The 21,512-nt window shown below is 38.5% G+C and overlaps 1 protein-coding gene across 2 annotated transcripts in view; it reads left to right on the top strand.

Moving 5' to 3' along the window:
- Positions 1 to 18,881, top strand: part of Grb14 (growth factor receptor bound protein 14) — a 111,904-nt gene extending 93,023 nt beyond the window's left edge. For both annotated transcript variants that reach the window (XM_006977171.4, XM_006977172.4), the window contains 8 exons: positions 1,417 to 1,527; positions 1,719 to 1,814; positions 8,781 to 8,861; positions 14,770 to 14,886; positions 14,990 to 15,062; positions 15,206 to 15,293; positions 17,258 to 17,351; positions 18,506 to 18,881. In XM_006977171.4, coding sequence (XP_006977233.1) covers positions 1,417 to 1,527; positions 1,719 to 1,814; positions 8,781 to 8,861; positions 14,770 to 14,886; positions 14,990 to 15,062; positions 15,206 to 15,293; positions 17,258 to 17,351; positions 18,506 to 18,652 — 807 coding nt within the window. In that variant the 3' untranslated portion in view covers positions 18,653 to 18,881. The remainder of the gene's footprint in view (positions 1 to 1,416; positions 1,528 to 1,718; positions 1,815 to 8,780; positions 8,862 to 14,769; positions 14,887 to 14,989; positions 15,063 to 15,205; positions 15,294 to 17,257; positions 17,352 to 18,505) is intronic.
- The last annotated feature ends 2,631 nt before the right edge of the window (positions 18,882 to 21,512 follow it).

Raw genomic sequence — 21,512 nt, 5'->3', positions numbered from 1 at the left:
CAAAAAGATTATCCCAAAACAAAAGTTATATATATATATACATGTATATATATGTATATATATTTACATGTATATATACATGTATACACACACACACACACACACACACACACACACACACACATATATATATATATATATATTCAGGCTAGGCATGGTGATACACGCCTTTAATCCCAGAACTTTGAGCCAGAATCAGGAGGATCTTGGTGAGCTTAAGGCTGGCCTGGTCTAAATAGTGAGTTTCAGGATAGTTGGGACTATATAGAGAGACCCTGTCTCAAAAACTCAAAATAAATAAATAAATTTAAGAATTTCTGCTTTTATTCTCCAAAGAAGTACATTTTTTAGACTAAGATGCTTAGGAATAGTGACATGCAATGACATCTTTTGAGTTGGAATAGCTTACTGGTAAATGAAAATGAAATGTATTCCAATTTGGACAAGGTGGTTCATACTGCTGAATGTATTGTGTGAGTGTGTGTGTGTGTGTGTGTGTGTGTGTGTGTGTGTGTACTGCTGCTAAACACTGTGCATGCAAGACCACCTGGGATCTTGTTAAAATGCAAATATTGATTCAGTGGGCCCCGAATGGGCCCTGAAATTTTGCATTTCTAACAAGCTCCCAGGTGAGACAGATTCTCTGGTTCAGTGACCACACTGCTAGTAGCAAGGTTTTGGAGAACAAATGCATTTTGGCCAGTTTTGATTATATAGTCAACCTCAGAATTAAGCACTTCTCCAAGTTATTAACCTACCACAGAATGATGTGACCTAGTGATTTCCCATGGCCAGCTCCAAATCTCTCGGATTTTCCCGAAAAGAAATAGCCGCTCACGATTTCCCTTTGCCCTGACAATCAGACACATTCCGTCCCAGGTAATTTCCCTGAACTCGTGTGTGCAGGCTCCTCTCCTTTTGTGGAACAAGATGGCCACACAGACTCCTGTCAGGCAGCAAACAGATGTGAGAGGGATGGTTGTGTCTGAAAGAACCCAAGATTTTCTTTTTCTTTCCCCATTTTCTTCTCAAGAAGCCAAATTTCCTCCTTTGGTAGAACCTACCACGCGAAACTGAGATGAGGGGAACGCTTTTAAAAGCCTTTGAGGCTTTCTCTTTTCGTTTGACATGATGGTTAATGAGAAGAGGAAACTTAAAATAGGAATTTATCTGTTAATGGAAGTAAGATTGTAAACAAATTTCCACTTGCCAATTTAAATGAAACTGTATGTAGCTACCGGTTATCTAAGGAAGTGGCAACCTCTTCCTTTTGTTTTTGTGACATTGCGCTGGTATATTGTTTGAGGTAATTTTTTTGGTCCAAGCTACAAATTGTGTAATATGAGAAATGCAAAAGATACTGTGAAAGCATGCATCCATTTCAACATTCACATGTATGTTTGTTTTTTTTTTAAGGAACCACGGCACTTGCAGTTTTTCAGCGAATTCAGCACTAGTAATGTTTACATGTCACTGCCAGGCAAAAAAAAACATGGAGCACCAACTGCCTATGGATTCTGCTTTAAGGTACAGGCTAAATGTTTTGATAGATGAGTAAGGCAAGCCTCAGTCTTTTAGGTAAGCTTGAGTTTCTGTCAATTTCTTTCGAAAAGAGATAGAGTTCCCTTATGCATAGGAGAATTTTAGTGGTTTTTATTTCAACAGGTGTTACCTTCAAGATATGCATTAACAATAAACAATGTGCTGTGGCCTTCTAGCCTAACAAAGCAGGAGGACCCCGGGACCTGAAAATGCTCTGTGCGGAAGAAGAGCAGAGCAGGATGTGCTGGGTGACCGCCATTAGATTGCTGAAGGTAATCTCCCAGGAGGGTTGGGTGCTTAGTCAATGCTCCAAGGTCTGTAAGTGTCTGAAGACACCTCTATTTCCTCATGTGAAGACCCTGTGCTAGTCTGTGTGGCTGTATGAGAAAGAAGGAAAATCACCCCCACCAAATGTGCTCACTATCTCTAGTTCAAGAGATGATCATACAGAATAGAGCCCCAATCCCCGTGCCTTTTGTGTGTGAAATAAGTGTTCTGTTTCTAGAAATGACTCATCTTTACTGTTGTGAGTAAAGTGTAGCTGGATGACATGGTTTGTGCTTGTACAATGGTCCTAAACCCACAGGGAATTGTATTTAAAAAATTTCCTCCTGGATATTGCTAATTGGAATTATTTTGTGTTCTATTGTGTGTGTGTGTGTGTGTGTGTGTGTGTGTGTGTGTGTGTGTATGTGTGTGTTCTTTGAGAACTTCCTACATCTTTTGATCATTTGACCATATTCACCATCCCTCCTCCAGCTCTTCCTGGATCCACCCTGCTTCCCTCCCAAGTCAACTTTTTGTCCTTTTCCCTGCCTCCATAAAGGCCAGTTTATGCTCTCCAAGCGTTCTGAGATGTGTGCCTTTACACAGGAGTGTGGAGTGTGGTTGGCACTCTTCAGTAACACTGGCTCTCCCTCGCCCAGCAGCTACTGTTTATCATCCGATGTCTAGCTTAATAAGTGCAACTGAAATTATTGTACACATTTTATTTTGAGTATGTTTCTAAAACATCCCTTGTATGACATTGTTGAAATTAAAGTTCTGTAAGTGTAATTTGTTGATGAACCTTTTGAAAAGAGTTAGGACGTTCTAAAGGTAGATAAAAATAGGAAAGCTGCAGAACTGATTTCTTCCAGATGGTGTTGAAAACACATATTTAGGGGCCAGTAAGATGAATTTGTTGAAAACGTAATGACCTGAGTTTGATCCCAGAGACCCACATGGTAGAAGCAGCAAACCCACTCCCCACAGTTTTCCTCTGACCTCCACGTGCGTGCTAGAACATGTGCATGGGCTCATGCATATGCAAACACACAGCAAATGAATACATAGGTAAAAATGTAAAAAATAAAAACATTTACTTTAAAAGTGTATTTGCTAGTAAATTTGTCACAGCTTTAAGTGATCAACCATTTCCTTTTGAAAATTCTGCTGTTAGTTATAATTGGGGAAATCACAAAAAAGTACTTTCTATTGAAAAGAGGTACAACCCAAAGAATGTGCCTGCCCATATTTTTCAGTTTTCCCATTGCTACTGACGTTTACAAATATGTGATTTACTATCATTCTTAAATCTTTCTAATAACATGGAAGTTTCAGTATTTTCTGAAGCATTCTTCATAATTCATGCCTGAGAAATGGTATCATTTTCCAATGTATATCGTGTGTATTGTACTAATTTTATCCTATCATGTACCCTGTATTTTACTAATTATCTTTTATCCTATCACTTCATATGTTGCCAGAAAGGGATTTAGATAACAAAGTATATACTCAAGCCAGCTTTTTGATGTGTTTGGAAATGAAAATTAGAGAAAACTGAGTCTTGTTTGGTATCTTCGAGTGTCCCCATTTTCTTTCTGCTGAGGCTGAGGAGGAGGTACACTTCCCTCTTGGTTGACAGTTAATGTATGTTCTAGGTCCATTGCCTTCCCTCTCGGTTGACAGTTAATGTATGTTCTAGGTCCACTACCTTCCCTCTTGGTTGACAGTTAATGTATGTTCTAGGTCCACTGATTTCCCTCTCGGTAGACAGTTAATGTATGTTCTAGGTCCACTACCTTCCCTCTTGGTTGACAGTTAATGTATGTTCTAGGTCCACTGATTTCCCTCTCGGTTGACAGTTAATGTATGTTCTAGGTCCACTACCTTCCCTCTTGGTTGACAGTTAATGTATGTTCTAGGTCCACTGCCTTCCCTCTCAGTTGATAGTTAATGTATGTTCTAGGTCCACTGCCTTTCCTCTCAGTTGACAGTTAATGTATGTTCTAGGTCCACTGCCTTCCCTCTCGGTTGACAGTTAATGTATGTTCTAGGTCCACTGCCTTCCCTCTCGGTTGACAGTTAATGTATGTTCTAGGTCCACTGCCTTCCCTCTTGGTTGACAGTTAATGTATGTTCTAGGTCCACTGCCTTCCCTCTCAGTTGACAGTTGATGTATGTTCTAGGTCCACTACCTTCCCTCTTGGTTGACAGTTAATGTATGTTCTAGGTCCACTGCCTTACCTCTCGGTTGACAGTTAATGTATGTTCTAGGTCCACTGCCTTCCTGTCTTTGTCATTCAGTTTTTACTGTCATTAGAATGTGTCAACACTTTCCTGGCACAGTGGGTGGGAGTGAGATCATAATAAAGACAGAAGAGGAGAGAAAGCTGGATCAGGTGTCATGTCGGGCGGAGGGGAAAGCTTGATTTTGTAGTTTTCAATGTCTTTATTGAGTTCAAATTTGTCATTATCTTAATATGAACAATTTATGTTTAACACATTCAGCACGTTGTGCAACCATCACTTTCGTTTAGGTTCAAGAGAAGATAATGCTCTCAATAAGCAGTTTCTTCCAGGCCCTGGTAGCCACTGATCCGAGCTGTCTTTATGAGTTCACCTGTTCTGGGAATGAAATGGTGCATGTCGTCTTCCACAGTGGCATTTGTTTACCCACTGATGGACATTTGAGTGGTTTCTATATCTTGATGGGGGGTGTATTTGTCATCCTAACCCTGGAGAGTCAGAGACACAGGAGTCTCTGGGACATGCTGCCTGGCTGCTCTACCCAGTCTATGAGCTTTGGCTTCACAGTGAGAGTACATCTTCAAAAATAAAACGGAATGTGATTGAGGAAGATACAAGACATAAAGCCCTGGCTTCCAAACACATGCATGCTCACATGTATACACTCATCTACATACAAAACCATACACACACACACACACACACACACACACACACACACACACACACACACCCCAAGCAGCATAGGAGACATTCTTTTTCTCTATGGAAAATACTCCAGTTACATAGAGAATTCTAGAAAACCCGAGGCTTGGAAAAGAGGCCCATCACTTCTGTATTGTGCTGTATCCTGGCTAAGTGTCAGCTCTTTCCCTTCCCATCAATTAGAACTCAGCCAGCTTCTCTCTAGCCTAGTTTGGTGCCTATCTGCCCCTCCATGGGACAGGCAAATGTTGAGGTGACCCATGCCCTACCCCTCGGCCAGAGTTAAATGCTTTCTAAAGACCCCCAACAGCACAGAGGCACTGCCAGGATCAGGGACAATACATCTTTGAAGAAAACTGTCTTATTAGTAGGTAGCTGGCTTTTCAATGCTGATAAATAAAAGGTGGCCAAGCAGCATGTTTCTTGTGAAAGTGCTGGTTTGAGGTTACTATCTGTTCTCTAAAAATGAATGTGTCTAGGAATTAAGCTCCTCTACTTTTCTTTGGGAAGTTATTGTTGGCTTGGAGTTAAATTTCATTAGGTCCCATTAATGTCAATCAAACTTTAAATTAAAAAAAATTTTTTAGAAATTGAGAAATAATTGGATAAAAGAGTCAGCATGGAGGATTTTAAATGAGAATGGGTTTATATTCATGTTAAAATCAAAATCTTGAGAACAGTAATTCTCCTCTCTGGCAATTTTTCCTAATTACCAGATATATTCACTTTGTGGGATTTACTTTAAGGAAATATTTTAGTAGAAAAATAGCTGTTCTAGAATTGATCCTATGGGTAGGTTTTGATTCCTTGGTTCTATATTTTCTATTTAGTCTCTTTATTGGACATGACCCTCCACTCTCTCGTTTTTCTACTAGTTCAGGAAACAATTTGATGTATGTGGCCCTCCATGTAGAGGTTTCTAAGTATTGTGCAGGCAGACAAGTGTGTCATAAGCCCACACTTGCCCTGGGAGGCAGCACAGGGAGCTGGCCCAGAGAGGCTGCAGGAGCAGAAGAAGGTGGCCCCGGCTGGCAAACCCACCAAGAGATCTGCAACCAGCTTTTCAGAACAACTCCAAGCCGGGTAGTGAGGCCCAAGCTGTACTCGGGCCCTAGGATGTGAGGTTGAGGCCTGGTTAATCCCAAGCTAAAGAGATTGGTGTTAGGGGTCTGATGGTCGGACTGTTCTCAGAGGTAATTTTGGTGTTGCCCATTCCTCTCTTCAAAGTGGAACAGACGAGAAATGAATGGTCATCTTCAACTGGAGCTGATGGTGTATTTTGCTTCCCAAAGCTGTTGCCCTTGCATTCCATGCCTGACACACCTTCTTTTCTGGATTCCCTCTGTTACATAACACTACTGGCTCAGATGCTGCAAGAGTTGTGTGCGGGTGGTGATGGTTGTGACAAAAGCCGGTGCCAGGAGGAAGGTCGAGGCTTATGTTCGAATCCAGGTGCTAGGACCTGACAGAGTTTCATTAGAGCTCCATGCAATGGGGATGTTTGAAGAGCATGCCAAAATAATTCTATCAGTAAAGCTGTCCATCTCATTGCTTTATTTTCTTTAGCAAAGTGACAAATTCAAGGGGAAAGCATCCAGATTGTTATGCAGACATCCCCAGAGTGGATTTGCTCCTAGCAGCCTGTATGCTCGTTTCTCGAGCATATGATCCTGGCCGACTTTCCCTCAGTAGCCTTCTAGTGAAGTCTCCATGATACTGTCTCTGAAAAGCAAAGCTCCAACCACCGCTTACCTTTGGCAAACTGAAACTCTGTCTGAAATCCAATTCAGTCTCCACTTCTTTGATGCATGAAGTAAAAAATAAATGCCATAAGAATAGCTAAAGAAAAAATGGGCTGGGAAATACTCCAGCCAACAAGTGTTTTTACAAGTGGGAGGACCTGAGTCACAAGAGTCGTGGGATTCCCAGAACCCCTGTGAAAAGAAGGCTGGCTTGAGGGTATACATTTGTAACCTCAGCACTGGGAGGGCAGAGGCAAGCTTGGAGCCTGCTGGTCACCCAGCCTTGCCTACCTGACAAGTTCTCTGACAGAATGCGGCTCTTTTCTAAAAAAGAAGATGGAGGAAAAGGAAGAGGAAGAGGAGGAGGAGGTAACTGAGGTAACTGAGCTCTGAGGAATTACATCTAAGGTTGATCTCAGGACTACACACACACACACACACACACACACACACACACACACAAGTGGTTGGGAGGGGGCAGACATAGGCCCACAAACATATGCAGACAGATATTTATGGAGTATATTATTATTATTATTATTATTATTATTATTATTATCAGTATGTTATCCGCATAGGACCAAATTTATAATTTACTTAATTAACAAAGCAAAACTCCACAATTAGAAATCAGAGTGACTGAATTTCTCATTGATTCTTAGGTCATGGAAGGTTTTACAAATATCACTGTCCCCAAAAGGATACCATATTTTCTAAGTCAGCTTTATCACTGGGCAGTGTACCACTCAAAATGCTTGTACTACAATTTGGCACCAAGGAGAAATGGGGATTTTAGAGCTTTGTTCTATTGAGCTACACTAAAAGCTTTGTGTCTAAGTAAAAACACTTCCTTTTTAAATGTATCTTTTTAAGGCTCTGAAGTTTATATTTCAAAACATTGGTTGCTTGCTTGTTTTAAAAAATGTTGGGCAGGCAGTAGTGGCACATGCCTTTAATCTCAGCACTCGGGAGGAAGAGGCAGGTGGATCTCTGTGAATTCGAGGCCAGCTTGGCTACAGAGTAAGTTCCAGGGAAGGCGCAAAGCTACACAGAGGAGATACCTTGACTAGAAAAACCAAAAAAAAAAGTTATCTATTTATTCACCCTAGAGCCCTTCTTATTACCTAGCCTTTCTGGGCTGTGGGTTGTAGGTTGATTATCCTTTACTTAACAGCTAATATCCACTTATGAGTGAGTACAGACCAAGTGTGTCTTTCTGAGTCTGGGTTACCTCACTCTGGATAATTTTTTTCTAGTTCTATCCATTTGCCTGCAAATTTTATGATGACATTTAAAAAAAAAAACAGCTGAGTAATATTCCATTGTATAAATATACCACATTTTCTGTATCCATCCTTCAGTTGACGGACATTTAGGTTGTTTCCAGTTTCTGGCTGTTATGAATAAAGCCACTTTGAACATAATTGAGCAAGTGTCCTTGTTGGGTAGGATGGGATGTCCTTTGGGTATATGCACAAGAGTGCTATAGTTGGATCTTCAGGTAGATCGATTCCCAATTGTCTGAGGAACCACCATACTGATTTCCATAGTGGCTGAACAAGTTTGTATTTTCACCAGCAATGGAGGAGTGAACCCTGCAGAAGAGGGGGAGGAGGAATTGTGAGAGCCAGAGGGGTGGAGGACACTGGGAGAATACAGCCTGAAGAATTAGGGCTCAAGGGGGCTCACAGAGACTGAAGTGGTAATCACAACCTGCATGGATCTCTGCTAGGTCCTCTACATATATGGTATGGTTGTTGGCTTGGTGTTTTGGGGGGACTCCTGACAGTGGGAGTGGGGGTTGTCTCTGACTCTTTTGCCTGCTCTTGGGACCCTTTTCCTCCTACTAGGTTGCCTCATCCAGCCTTAATATGAGGGTTTGTACCTAATCTTATTGTAATTTGTTAAGCCATGTTCAATTAATAGCTCTAAAGGTCTTCATATCCCCCCCCCTCTCTCTCTCTCTCTCTCTCTCTCTCTCTCTCTTTCCTTTTTCTGTCTCTCTTTGTCTCTGTCTCTCTTGGAAGGGAAATGGAAATGGAAGAGGGGTGGATTTGGGGGGAGAGGGGAGGTGACAGGGAACAGGGAAGAGTGGAGGGACAGGAAACTGCAGTCAGGATGTATTGTATGAAGGAAAAACATAAAAATTATAAAAGAGAAAATGCTGTAATTCCTTTATATATATATATATGTATGTATAACTATGAAAGTGTCAACATTCAGTGAGTTTGTATCTTGAGAACATGTTTTTCTTTTTGTGTGTGTGTGTCTGTTCTGCAGTATGGCATGCAGCTGTACCAGAATTATATGCACCCATCCCAAGGTAGAAGTGGCTGCAGTTCTCAGAGCATATCACCCATGGTAAGGACCAAGGTTTCAAATCTAGACTTTATAATTATATTATCTACTGTTACATTACACTAGACATATAATTGTTGTAGTTTGTTTTTTGGCTCTTCTCCTTCTTTGGCTTCTAAATCTCCCCTCCCAGATTTCTCCTTCTATCTATTCTCTCTGCCTGCCAGTCCCACTTACCCTTTCTCCTGCCTTTCTATTGGCTCTTCAGATCTTTATTAGACCATCAGGTATTGTAGACAGACACAGTAACACAGCTTCACAGAGTTAAACAAATGCAACATAAACAAAAGTAACACACCTTAAAATAATATTCTAATACATATAATGTCTTTACATTTTGACTTTTGTTCTCAAATAAAGTAATTCCTTTGCAATATTTTCATATAGTGTTATAAAGAAGTTTTGGTTTTATATTTTGTATATGTTTGGTCTCTGTAATAAAAAAGAATACAGAAATATATATGAAGCATTGTATGAAAGCCAATAATTTTATGTGTTAAGTAAAAAGAATTGAAAGGATTATGTGAGCCATTCAGGGTCATTATGACATTTGAAAATTAGGTCATAATAAGATAACTTGCTGAGTATTTTTCTTGGCATTGTGGATTATGCCTTAATAACCATTGGTTTGAGTTGTAGATAGATTTCTTTCAGTATTAATTTAGTATTGTTATAGCCAAGTACCATACCATGATTTAAAATTTGAAGGTAGATTATGAATATCTAGGCTCTTCTGCATTCTGATATTTTAATGATAATTTTTTTTTAAGTTCTAGGCCCTTAAAAAGCCAGTTGCTTTCTGAGAAACCATAAAACTGGAATCTAGCCAGAATCTAGGTTATACATGACATTTGCACAGAACTGCTTTCCCATTTGTACCCTCGATGTTCATTCATAGCCATACACAGACACACATCTCAAGCTTTCTCTAGAACTTAATTTTCATTTGCTGTACATTAACACAAAAATTTATTTCTGAACATTAAGCTTATGTTCTCCTCTTTTTGCTGTAATCCTTGATATTGAGTGCATTCAAAATTCAGATGTATGTGCCTGCATTACAAATTAGTTAATGTGCATGTTTGAAATCTCTGTTTCCACTGAGGTTAAAATATATTCTTCATGGCTGTGACCAAGGAAGGTACATGTGTCCCACATATCAGGTAGCAGATGAAATGCCCTGCTCTAGGAATGAGGCATGAAATGATGTTGACTGTGGAGCCTGATAGAACTATAGAGAAAAAGGCCTCCAATTTTGTAGTGATATTCCATTAAGTGATAGAAAAATAACTTTTCATTTTGAAACATAATCTTATAAGCCTTAAAATAAGAAACTAAGGAATATGATGGATTTTATAAAAGCAATCTCTTTAAGGTGGGTGTTTTTTACTTTGTCAGCTTACTTTTATCTTTCAATCCACTCGTATATAAAAAGCACATTGAATTTTCTTATCTTAATCTTCTAAATCTCTCCAAATTTCTTTTAGGGTTTGAAGTTATTAGGATGAATTTGTTAACAGCAACGAAGCATTTGGAGGCAATTATTGTTTAATGTTCTTTTAATCATAGGAAAATGTTGTAATCAGACTCCTTTCCATTCTCATCACTGTCCTTAGCATGCAAGCATGGGGTCACTGTCACATTTGTCCATTGATATGGGGTAATGTGGAAAACGCTGGCAGTCAAGGTGTGTGTGAGAGACTTTAGTTACTTGATCACTATGTATAGGAAGACAAGCTCCATGAGTGACTCTTGTTGGGTATGGGGACTGAAGAGGGCAAGAGGTTCAGGGGCATGTGTGAGAAAGACCTGTCCATGGGGTGGCGCTATGATCAGGAAGGGCAGCGTTTCTGACTTTTATCTATGTGGTTCACAATTTCCATGGTGGAGACTTAGAAGCTGTGGGAGGCATTTTGCTCATTTTGGTGTCAGTGGAGGGCCCCACTTTTCTAGGTTATTATGGAAGAATTAGAAGCTTAATAGATGCCAAGCCCTGTCACCTACCTTTTGCTGCTTTTCATTTGGGGACTTCTTAATAGGAAGTCACATATAAAAGACAGGATACCCAGTTACACATTTAAAGGCATAGTCTATGATTTTTTTTCCACATATACATTTTGAGAAGAGAAATGATGAAAGGGATTCCTACACCATAATGAACATCATAGCTATAAAACTGCATATAGCTATCCCTCATTGGCTTTGAGATGAGGATCAGCAGCAGCCGTTTCACGACGCCAAACGTACCTGATTCTTCACAGGGCAGAGTAAGGATTCATGTGAAAGCAGGGCCTGTTGATAGGGCCCTAGCTGGAATGAGGAGACAGGAGAAATCGACCAGAGTTCCCTCTGTTTTCCACTTTTGACCCTGACCCACACATTCGAAACTAAAGTTCTTCCCTGTGCCTCCTACTTTGCCGTCAATAAAAGAACCCTAGACAAGACACAGCATGCCAGTTACCCCTTTTACCATAAGCTGTCTGCATGACTTTGGCTAGTCACTGGTTTCCTACTGTGCAAGATAAAGGGATTACTGTATAGTATTTGAGGGTTATCATATCTCTACTGTCCTGTGGCTCTGTAGGAATGAGATGAGATGACAATATAGGAGAAATTCTGTGCCCTTTTTGTAATGAGGGACTACAAATTGATCCAGCTTGCTCAAATGGGATGGTGTGCCTTGTAGCTAAACTCTTAAAGAGACAGGTTATGCAAACTGCACTAATAGTGGGTGGATCAGATTTCAAAGTGTGGGTTGGAAAATCCAAGCTAGTCCCAGGCCCCTTCCAGTTTGGAAAGAAGGCAAGGCTATTATAAGCATGGACTGCTTCTTGGGGAATGTCTCATTCATCCCCTAAGAAGAAGGGGTGAGAAAAGGAGGTGAATAATTGAGAAATTCAACCAGTTCTGAATGTTATCAGCACTGCTTTCCTATGTGAAGGAAATCGAGCTGAAAATGACCTTTCCAGGCTGTCAAAATCTGCTTCACTTCTATTTCTTTGTCCACTAAAGGTAAACTATTAATTTTTCATCCACCACCTGCCATTCCGTAGAAAACATTTGCTGCATTACTGTTTTCCCACGGTGTAGTTACCATAGCAAAAACAAATGTTCTCTGCTTGTCTTCCCATCTCCTTGCATTTGCCTGGTAATTATGACCATGGGATCTTGTTTTACATCCTTGCCTGCCATATTGAGGGGAAGGAAAAAAAAAAAAAACACGAAACAACCGATTGTGTTTATGTCTTTTTCCTAACATCATTTTTATGTTATCAGAAACTTGAGAGTGCAGAACCATCTTGGCATGTGGAGGCAGAGATATTATAAGGATCAAGCTATCATTAGGATCGAGGCCAGTTACTCTGTGTTGGGGCAGGTGGATGATTTTCATTAAGGTCAGCAAAGCAGAGGCATATCCGACTGGTCCACAGCCCAGCACAGAAGGTCACGGGGTGAGAAGGGTAAACTAAAGTGGGACAGCAAATAGAGATTACAAAGACAGCATCAGCCAGGAAAGAGCAGCTGTCAGTAATAAAAACTCCGTGCAACAGACAGGGGATTGCAGCCCGGTCTCAGGAAGAGAGGGGAGCCATAATAAGGCTGCAGCTTCTCTCACATGTTTTGAAGAGAAAATAGCAGATGCTAATAAGTAGGGGTCTGTGATGCAGTGATAAAGGGACCCTAAATTCTTTCTTGTGGATAAACTTTTGTGTGAAGCCCACACGTGACCACAGTCGGTTGGCAGAATCCTCAGAGATCTATGAAACTGCACTCCCCAAAGGTCCCCGTGTGCAGCAAGACTTGACTTTACGGCCAGCACCCTACTTTGGAGTTCATTCTTTTAATAATTAATGGAGAATAACTTAAGTATTTCCCTTTTGTGCTGTTTTCTTTGGGGGAAGTTTTATGTTATTCCCGGACTTCAGAAAACAGCAAGACTCTTGGCTAGAGAGTTTGAAAATGATCTCTTTTCTGGACTCTTGACTTGGAGGGGTGATAGACTTTTTAAGAGATTTATTGCAAAATACCCATCCCGCAAATGAAACCAAGGTCCAGGCATTGGTTGTTTTATTTTCAGAGAATATAAAGCAAAGAATTAGCAATAAAACAAAACAAACAAACAAACAAATGGATGACCTTCTTACTTATCTAAGGCGGTCTTCATTTTGTGGCCCTATCTGTGGTTCAGGTTCATGCTTGTCATCCCCATTTTTCCATGTGTCTTCCCAAAGAAGGGAAAGGGTGAGGCATTGAACACAGATATTTTAATAGTATGGAAATGTCTGAATTATTATCCCACTAAATTTTACTTTCTAAATAAAATTAGAGTTGAGACAAGGGATCTTCAAAATAGATGTTCAAGTTGGTTCCATCATAAAACATGAGTACTTTTATTCAGCAACTATGATACATTTTAGAATGATAAAACACTGTAAAAAGCAGATTTCTCAGTACTTTCAAATTCCTGACATGGTATTCTTTGGGCTTGGGGAACAATAAATTACCATTCCCTAGAATTCTCAGAAACTTCAAAATTGTGTTCATTTTAAGGATACTTTTAAACAATCTCCACACTATTATATTTGGATAGCTAAAATTCATGTTTAAAGAATATGTACATTAAAGATTAATAATAAAGATAAAACATGAATACTAATTCTAAGTAGATTCTGGTTGACTTAAAATATACCCTTTGTAGATATGAGTTTTATAAAGAGCTATTCCAGGCTGGAGAGATGGCTCAGGGGTTAAGAGCACTGGCTGCTTGTCCATAGGACCTGGGTTTGTTTCTCAGTACCCACACAGTGGCTCACACATCCTCTATAACTCCCGTTCTGGGGAATTTAGTCTCTTTTAACCTCTCTGAGCACTATATGCTTGTGCTGCACTGATATACATGCAGATAAAACACAAAATAAAAGGCTATTTCGTAAGTAGTTGAACCTGACATTTAATTGATAATTTTTAAAAAGCTTAGAATTATGAACTAATGGATCATTTTAACATAAAGAGTTATTCTTTGCTCAATAGACATTTTGCCATCTTCCTGGAAAATATGAAGAGCTCGCTTTATTTCGGAGTTCTACTAAATCCATCCATTCATTGTTTACTTAGTTATCTTGACAGAAAACTCACTGGACTAATGAATGTTAGACCACCACTTTACCTTTTATATATATTTTAACTTTTAAATTTCTGATTAGCCACATTTGGAATCCTGTAGGAGGCACAGTTTAAAGAAAGCATTGAAGAAACAAGAATTGTTAAACACACAGGCCTTTTTTTCTTCAAAGGGAGAAAATGACTGATGCTTGGTCACCTAAAAGCTGGAGTGGATGTTGTCTAACAACCTATGATGTTTTTGCTATTCCATGGAGCCAGCCTCCTGGAAACCCCCAATATCCTGAGCATTGTTTAGGCTCTCATCTCCCAGTGAATAGAACCCATCCTTATGAAAAAAGGTCCCATGTACCTTGCATCATGTACCAACAGAATCCATTCTTGTTCTTATTAAAATCCTTCCTCCTTAGGCCCTTCCCCTGAGTACTGTATATCAGTCAATAGAACCTATTCTTATAATAAAGGTCACAGGAGTTCCTAGGTAGCTATGCCTAAAGCTTTGTTGTGGTAATTGTCATGTGGAGACTTCCCCCAAAGTTTTTCTGTGCTTAAATATGTAGGAGAAATAAACTGTGAGGTCAGACTCTGGAAGTTTTGACCCAGCACCTGCTAAAGTGGTGCAGATCTTCACCTTGCAAGGGTCATTTCCCTGCTGGCCATGACACTTGCAGGGTCCCTGACAGAATCCCAGTCCAGAGTGGACACATATGGACAGAAAAAAAATGAAGGTTAGTGGTAAAATATATATTGATAGTTCAAATGTTTTTGTTCTATTGTTTGCATTTTTCAGAGAAGCATATCAGAGAATTCCCTCGTAGCAATGGACTTCTCAGGTCAGAAGAGCAGAGTGATAGACAACCCCACTGAAGCTCTTTCAGTTGCTGTGGAGGAAGGACTCGCTTGGAGGGTACCAATAACTTCATCTTTCTCAAATGGTTCTGACTTGAGTCATTTCACCCGAGAAGTTGAGATTTTATTTTTGTTTGTTTCTTTTTTTTTTCTTTGCTCAGAAGAAAGGATGTTTGCGCCTGGGGAATCACGGTAGCCCCACTGCCCCATCCCAGAGCTCTGCTGTGAATATGGGTATGTCTACTTTCAGTGTTTGTCAGTCAGTTGGTGGAAAACCAGATCGATGTTCCTCCAGATAGAGTTGCATGGGATAAGATGGGAAGTGCATGTAACGAAATCATGATCATGTCAGACAAACAAACTTTGTCTTCCTGCAGCTATCCATCGGTCCCAGCCATGGTTTCATCACAAAATTTCTAGAGACGAAGCTCAGCAGCTGATTATCCGGCAGGGGCCTGTGGATGGGTAAGTTTGATATTTGCAGTTTGAGTGATAATGTTTGGATTGTTCCCCCTATGAATGATGATTACGTAGCACATACTAAGAAATTTTAATTTTGACTTATCACAAAGGAGCGGTACTTTTGTTCTATAAGCACAGTTATCACAGTATTATAGCAGTATTTAATATTTGTGCATAAATAACCAAATAACTGGATACTTTATCTTTGACCAATTGGCATTAATATCCATTTTGTTTGTGTGAATGCCATCATCTCAGATACTAATTGATGAGTGGTAGCATTCAAATCTCTTTGATGTATCAACATTTTGGTTTGCATATATAATAGATATAATCCCTAATATATTTTATAGCATGGTGTTGTCTTAAATTGGGTTTCTTGGATAAGTTGCAAAATACATTAATTGTAAATTTTTTTGTGTATATTTTGAATTCTTGCCCCATTTATATTTCTTTTTATGTCTCTAAAATAGTATGTACCTATAAAATTTCTTTTTGGTGATATCTCTTATTATTTTTAATGAGTATAAGAGAGGAAGATAAAATAAATTGTCAAACATTAATAATCAGAAGGATTTTCTGTTTCACTTGGTATATTTCATTCACTTAGTATAATTCTACCCAGATTTCTTTCTCAAATATAGAGCAAATTGGGGAGGTGGGATGGGTTGCGTTGGTATTTGAAAGGAAAGAAAGCAGTATCCATTTAAACAAGCACAAAGATTGACTTAAGATGTTGACAGTTTTGAGGTTTTTTTGACACTGGCATTTAGATAAAGATGCACATTTACACATTTCATTTGACTCTAAGAAGAGATGTGACTATGTTTCTCTACATGAAGCATAGTCCTTGGGGTTATAAATTTGATGAGTTGCAGAGCTACAGAGAAGAGACCAAGAAAAAAAAAATACTTACCTAAGTGTTTTAGAAGATTACAATTCCAGTAATTTTAGAGTCCAGTATTTATAAATTAAATAAAATAATTGAATATGTTTCTTTAAATTTTTTTTTGGAAAGATGTGGTGGCGCCAAGTAGCCCACTAGGTGGTGGTGCTGATCTTCTTGGGAAGGGAAGAGAATTACAGCTTGCTTTACCACTGAAATGCCCTTTTGTCTCGTCCTCAGTGATGTCATTTCTGAGTCTTACACAGTACACACACGAAATGGATGCTTGCCTCAGACACTGGCTGCCTCTTTGCCCAGGCACAGTGAGATTAGTATTGGAGTCAGCAGAGGGACATCTACACAGTGTGCTTCCCAATAATTAATACAAAACTGGTTTTGCACAGCACTGCCAGTAAATACGTCTCCCTGCCTGGTAGTCTTTTTTCCTTAGGCCATTAGGCCACATCTTGCTTGTCTAGCCTGACATTATAAAGGTTTTATGCTGGACTCTTCAAGGTTAAAGTGCAGGTTGTTTGGGTGTTTCTTTTACTTAAAACATCTTTACCTAAACATTTCACAAACAATTTCTAGATTAATTTGTTAGAATATATAGTGGTAGAAACAAGAGGGCCTGCTGGAGAAGAAGGTCAACCACCCCCCCAAAAAAAACCTATTTCATTCCAAATAATTACCTCCTTTCAGCAGCCTGTCATGACCCGTCAGTTAAAATAGTGATGTCCATTCTTTATGATGGATAGCTATGTGGGAGTATCTAGTTTCTCAGTGAGAAAAGGACACAACAGTAATTATTGATGCCACTTTCACATTATATTGGCAGTAGTGATCATGCAACCTGACAAAAGGATTGTGTATTTACCCTACTATATTCCATTAGTATAATGACAGTTTTATTGTGTATGTTTATTACCTGTTCTTCGCCAAGTTGGATAGTCTTACCCATTGATCACCCAGTAAAGGAGGCCCCTATTTATATGTATGCTTTCCTGCATTTGTATACAATATATTTCTATGAAATCTGAGTATGAAGAAAGACACAATGAAATTCCTTCTCTCTCTTTAGAGTTTTCTTGGTACGGGACAGTCAGAGTAACCCCAGAACTTTTGTACTGTCAATGAGTCACAGACAAAAGATAAAACACTTTCAAATCATACCGGTAAGTAATTGTGACTTCAGGTTCATGGATTGGAGATGTTCTTAATGCATACGCTTTGGGAAACTTTGGTTTTCTTTTGTTCCTTTTATTAAATACAATTTGGGAGCTTGTACTTTGACTAGAGTTAAGTTTGGCAGAAATGGTTTTATGAGCCTGAATTAATATAAGAAATACAGGAATTGTAAAAATTAAATTTCTCCTTTTCTACAAAATATGATTTAGCAATACTGCGTAGACCTCATGCCACCTATTGTTAAAGGCCACTAAAAAGTCCTCCTTTTGAATGTCACTAACAGATTTTTACAAAGCAGTTCTTGAAAGCCCTGTTTGTCTCCTTCCTCCTCTCAAAAATATATGCTTTTGTTGTTTCCCATTAACTTCTTTTTAGCCATAATGAAATCAAAGATGTGGCATTGCTAACAGGTATCTAAATTAGTCTTAGAACACTAAGAAAATATTTGTCATAGCCTGCTTTGGTGTTTCTGCTGTATTGCTGATACATGCTGATATGTGTGCATGTGTGTGGTGTGCACACTGGAAACCCACAGAGTGGCAGAGATAGGATCCCTCCTTAGGAAGCTATTTTGTAAGATTGCTAGAAGTCTGGCGATCACTCCTGAGTTGCCTCTTTCTGGATTTTTCCAATAGCTGATTAACGTATCCTCCCTGCTTTGTTGATTATTTTTTAGTATGTGATCAGCAAACCCAGTAAATAAGAAGTGATCCATGCCCAAACACATGACTAAAACAAAAAAAAAAAAAAAGAAGAAGAAGAAAATGAAAACAACTCTAAGTGAAAACATTGAAGTTTTTTACTTAGTAAAGAGTACAGAATCCTCACTGTTGATAGGCAATCAATATGTTATCATTATATAGAACACTGGGAAAATTAGGAGAGAAAGAATCAGACTACTTAATCAAAAAATAGATACTGCTTTCAAATGCAAGAGATGTTCCCAGGAAAAGTGGCCATGGGGCTGTTTTCATGGTCCTTAGTTTTATATGCTTGTTGATTTAGTCTTATGAAAATGTAGTGTGCAGAGGACTATACTTGCTGTTCGGAGTATTTATCACCTCCTTTGTTTTGTTTTAAAACATTTGCTCATTTGGTCATTGTTTTTTCTTTCACTGGCTTGTTGCTTGTCCTCGTGAAGATGGAAGATGATGGTGAGATGTTCCACACCCTGGATGAAGGCCACACAAAGTTCACAGATCTCATACAGCTGGTGGAGTTCTATCAGCTCAACAGGGGTGTCCTTCCTTGCAAGTTGAAACATTACTGTACTAGGATGGCTCTTTAGCCAATCTGTATGTGACTCACTAAGAAAAAAAAATGGAAGAAAAAGGTTGCAAAGAAGAATGTTTAAGGAGAGATATAACAAATAGGCTGAAATTAAACCATGGTGAAAAGAATATTTCACCTTTGAGTACAAAACGGTCATGCATTGAAAATTATTGAAGACTTGGATTGGTATTACACTCATTACTTAGAATTTATTAGTTAAAATTAAATCTTAGTTAAAAAAATGACTTGTTTGTGTTCTTGTGTGATTATACACTCCTATGGTATTTTGCTAAATGTACAACTTTAAGCAGCGAATTGTCTTTATTTACTTTTGTAGCATCAAAGTTTTCATTATGCAATATGAAGGAGAAGTTGGGGGTTGGTACAGGGTTTGGAAGCACATACTTTAGACCCTGCCCTGATGAGGCAATGACATAACAGTCGTGAGTTCAAGGTCTGACTGTGCTGTAAAGTGACACCTTGTCTCAAAGAACAAGGTGTCAGGATGTAGTCAAGTAGTTTTGCCAATGCTTGAGGTCCTGGGTTTGATCCTCAGCACAGCCAAAAGTGAAAACCAAAAACTGGTTCAGAATAATTTTTTACACACTGTATTTCGGCTATGCTACCTTAAAAATATTAATAAGTATAATAAAAGCTTGAGTTATCAATTAAATGAAACTACCTACAACTTGTTGACTATAATTATAAACCATTTTGAACTAGATGTATTTCTGAGTTTAAAATAGCCAAAAAAAAAAAAAAAAAAGCAAACCATATTGTTAATTGGGAGCTAAATTATTTTTAGAAAAATTGATTTTTGTTGTTAATAACAACAAAATAATGTTGTTAAGTTAATGTTGTTAAGTCACTAGTTATACAAACTCTTTTAGTAATGTACCCTTAGTTGCATATTATTGAAATATTTTCACTTATTTATTTAGTTATTTAATTTTTTTGCTTTGGTGGAGTGATTTATCTTTAAGGAAATAATCAAAACATAGAAAAGGTTGGCATAATTAACATGTACTTCAAGACATAATCTATGATTCTGTGACTGGTCACCCCAATATGTCACATTTATCTCATGTTCTGGTTTACACCATACTCTAGATCCTTTACCAAATCATTTTTCCAGTCAGAGCAGGTAAAATGAAAGGTTTCAAATCTAAAAATCCAAACAGCTAAATCCATTTTTTTCCTCTTCTTTGTGTGCTCTTTTTTTAGCTTCTCACTATGGTAGCTCATCAATTTGCAAACCTGAAACCCTGAGACACTGTCCCCCCTCATCATCTCGAGAGCTTTGGGAAAGAATCCTCTGCCACCACCCCTTCCTCCTTTGGCTCCTCCTCTTTTCTCTCTTCCTCTTGTTTCTTTCTATTTTGATGACTCTTGTTCTCTTTGGGGGCATGTTAATAGTTGTTCTTAAAAAAAAATGACTAGAAACAAATCACCAGCAAGCATTAATATATCTTTTTTTTTTAAAAAAAAACTGGCCTTTGTAACAGCACCATGGGAAAGTTGAAGATTTCTTTAAAAATATTTCAGAAGTGCATACTTTAATCTGAGATAACAGTGATGTATTTTTGGTAACAGAGCATGGAAAATATTCCCAGGATGCTATTAAAATCAGTCATTACTGAGATATAATTATTGTCAAACTTATGTTGAAAGCTTAACTCCTGAAGTACTAAAACATAGGCCATTTGTCTGTTATAAAATACTGGTCTGGCTGGGCGGTGGTGGCACACGCCTTTAATCCTACAACTCAGGAGGCAGAGGCAGGCAGATCTCTGTGAGTTCGAGGCTAGCCTGGTCTACAAAGCGAGTTCCAGGAAAGGCGCAAAGCTACACAGAGAAACCCTGTCTCGAAAAACCAAAAAAAAAAAAAAAAAAAAAAAAAATCCTGGTTTGGTCTCTTGGAAGGCATAAAAATACAAGATCATCAAGTGTATCAGTCCCTCTTCACCTTCCAGAACAGGTCTGAGTAGATCTGATTTATTTCCAATTTATAAATAACACTTTATGTTTTGAGTTAGAATACATTTTATTATTTTGTAGACAGTCCAAATAGATAATATGATAAAACTATGCTGTTTGCAATACTAAATCCTAATCAATTGACCAATTTGTGTTTGTCTTTGTTATTTATGTCTCTGGCTGTATTCATAATTTACAGATATTATAAATCAAAGAAAATTATTGAGGAACAGTTGGTGAAGGGAAATCATTAGTTTTTATTCCTTCTGAAAATGTGTTTGTGGGGGTGAATTTAATGTGATGTTAAATCTGATGATGTCAGACACATCCAGTTGCTAGAGAAGTTCAATGTATTCTCTAGAAAATATGAATTGCCTTCAGATTATTTTCCACTTTGATTTAGTTCTGTTCATTCAGTTGGCAGTTTTGGATATGGGTGAGGATGAATCAATCTCATTCTTCTCTGTCTGTTCACATGTTGCAGCAGTATGCTCTACTCCTTCAGAGAGGGGAGGGGAGGGCACCTGTTCTCTGTTCTTTTGTGTCCCCTAAAACTTAAGGATAAGAGCGTTATTATGAAATATTTAAATATCCAAGAAAACAGGATAATAATTATTAGGAGTGTTTTATTTAAAATTGCTTGTTTCTGTTAGAGTATAGGCCTTGGCTAATATGAATAGACTAGTTTGGTATTTTGGTTTAGCTTTCTTCCAGAGTGCTTACCATTAATTAATCAGAGTCCTCTAAGGCTTCTGACTTTTGAACACCAACAATGATAACTGTAGACATTTTAATTGTATGTTTAGTTCTCAGATTATACTGTTTATGAGGAGGAAGAATTGTTATTGCAAAGTTACAGAGCAGTTCCCAGAGCTGGCCTCCCTATTTAAAAAGCTGTT

The sequence above is a fragment of the Peromyscus maniculatus genome, chromosome 4 (assembly GCF_049852395.1).
Source record: "Peromyscus maniculatus bairdii isolate BWxNUB_F1_BW_parent chromosome 4, HU_Pman_BW_mat_3.1, whole genome shotgun sequence".
NCBI classification, from domain to species: Eukaryota; Metazoa; Chordata; class Mammalia; order Rodentia; family Cricetidae; genus Peromyscus; species Peromyscus maniculatus.
The sequence above is the reverse complement of the archived record's forward strand: the minus strand, read 5'-3'. Positions and strand labels throughout refer to the sequence as shown.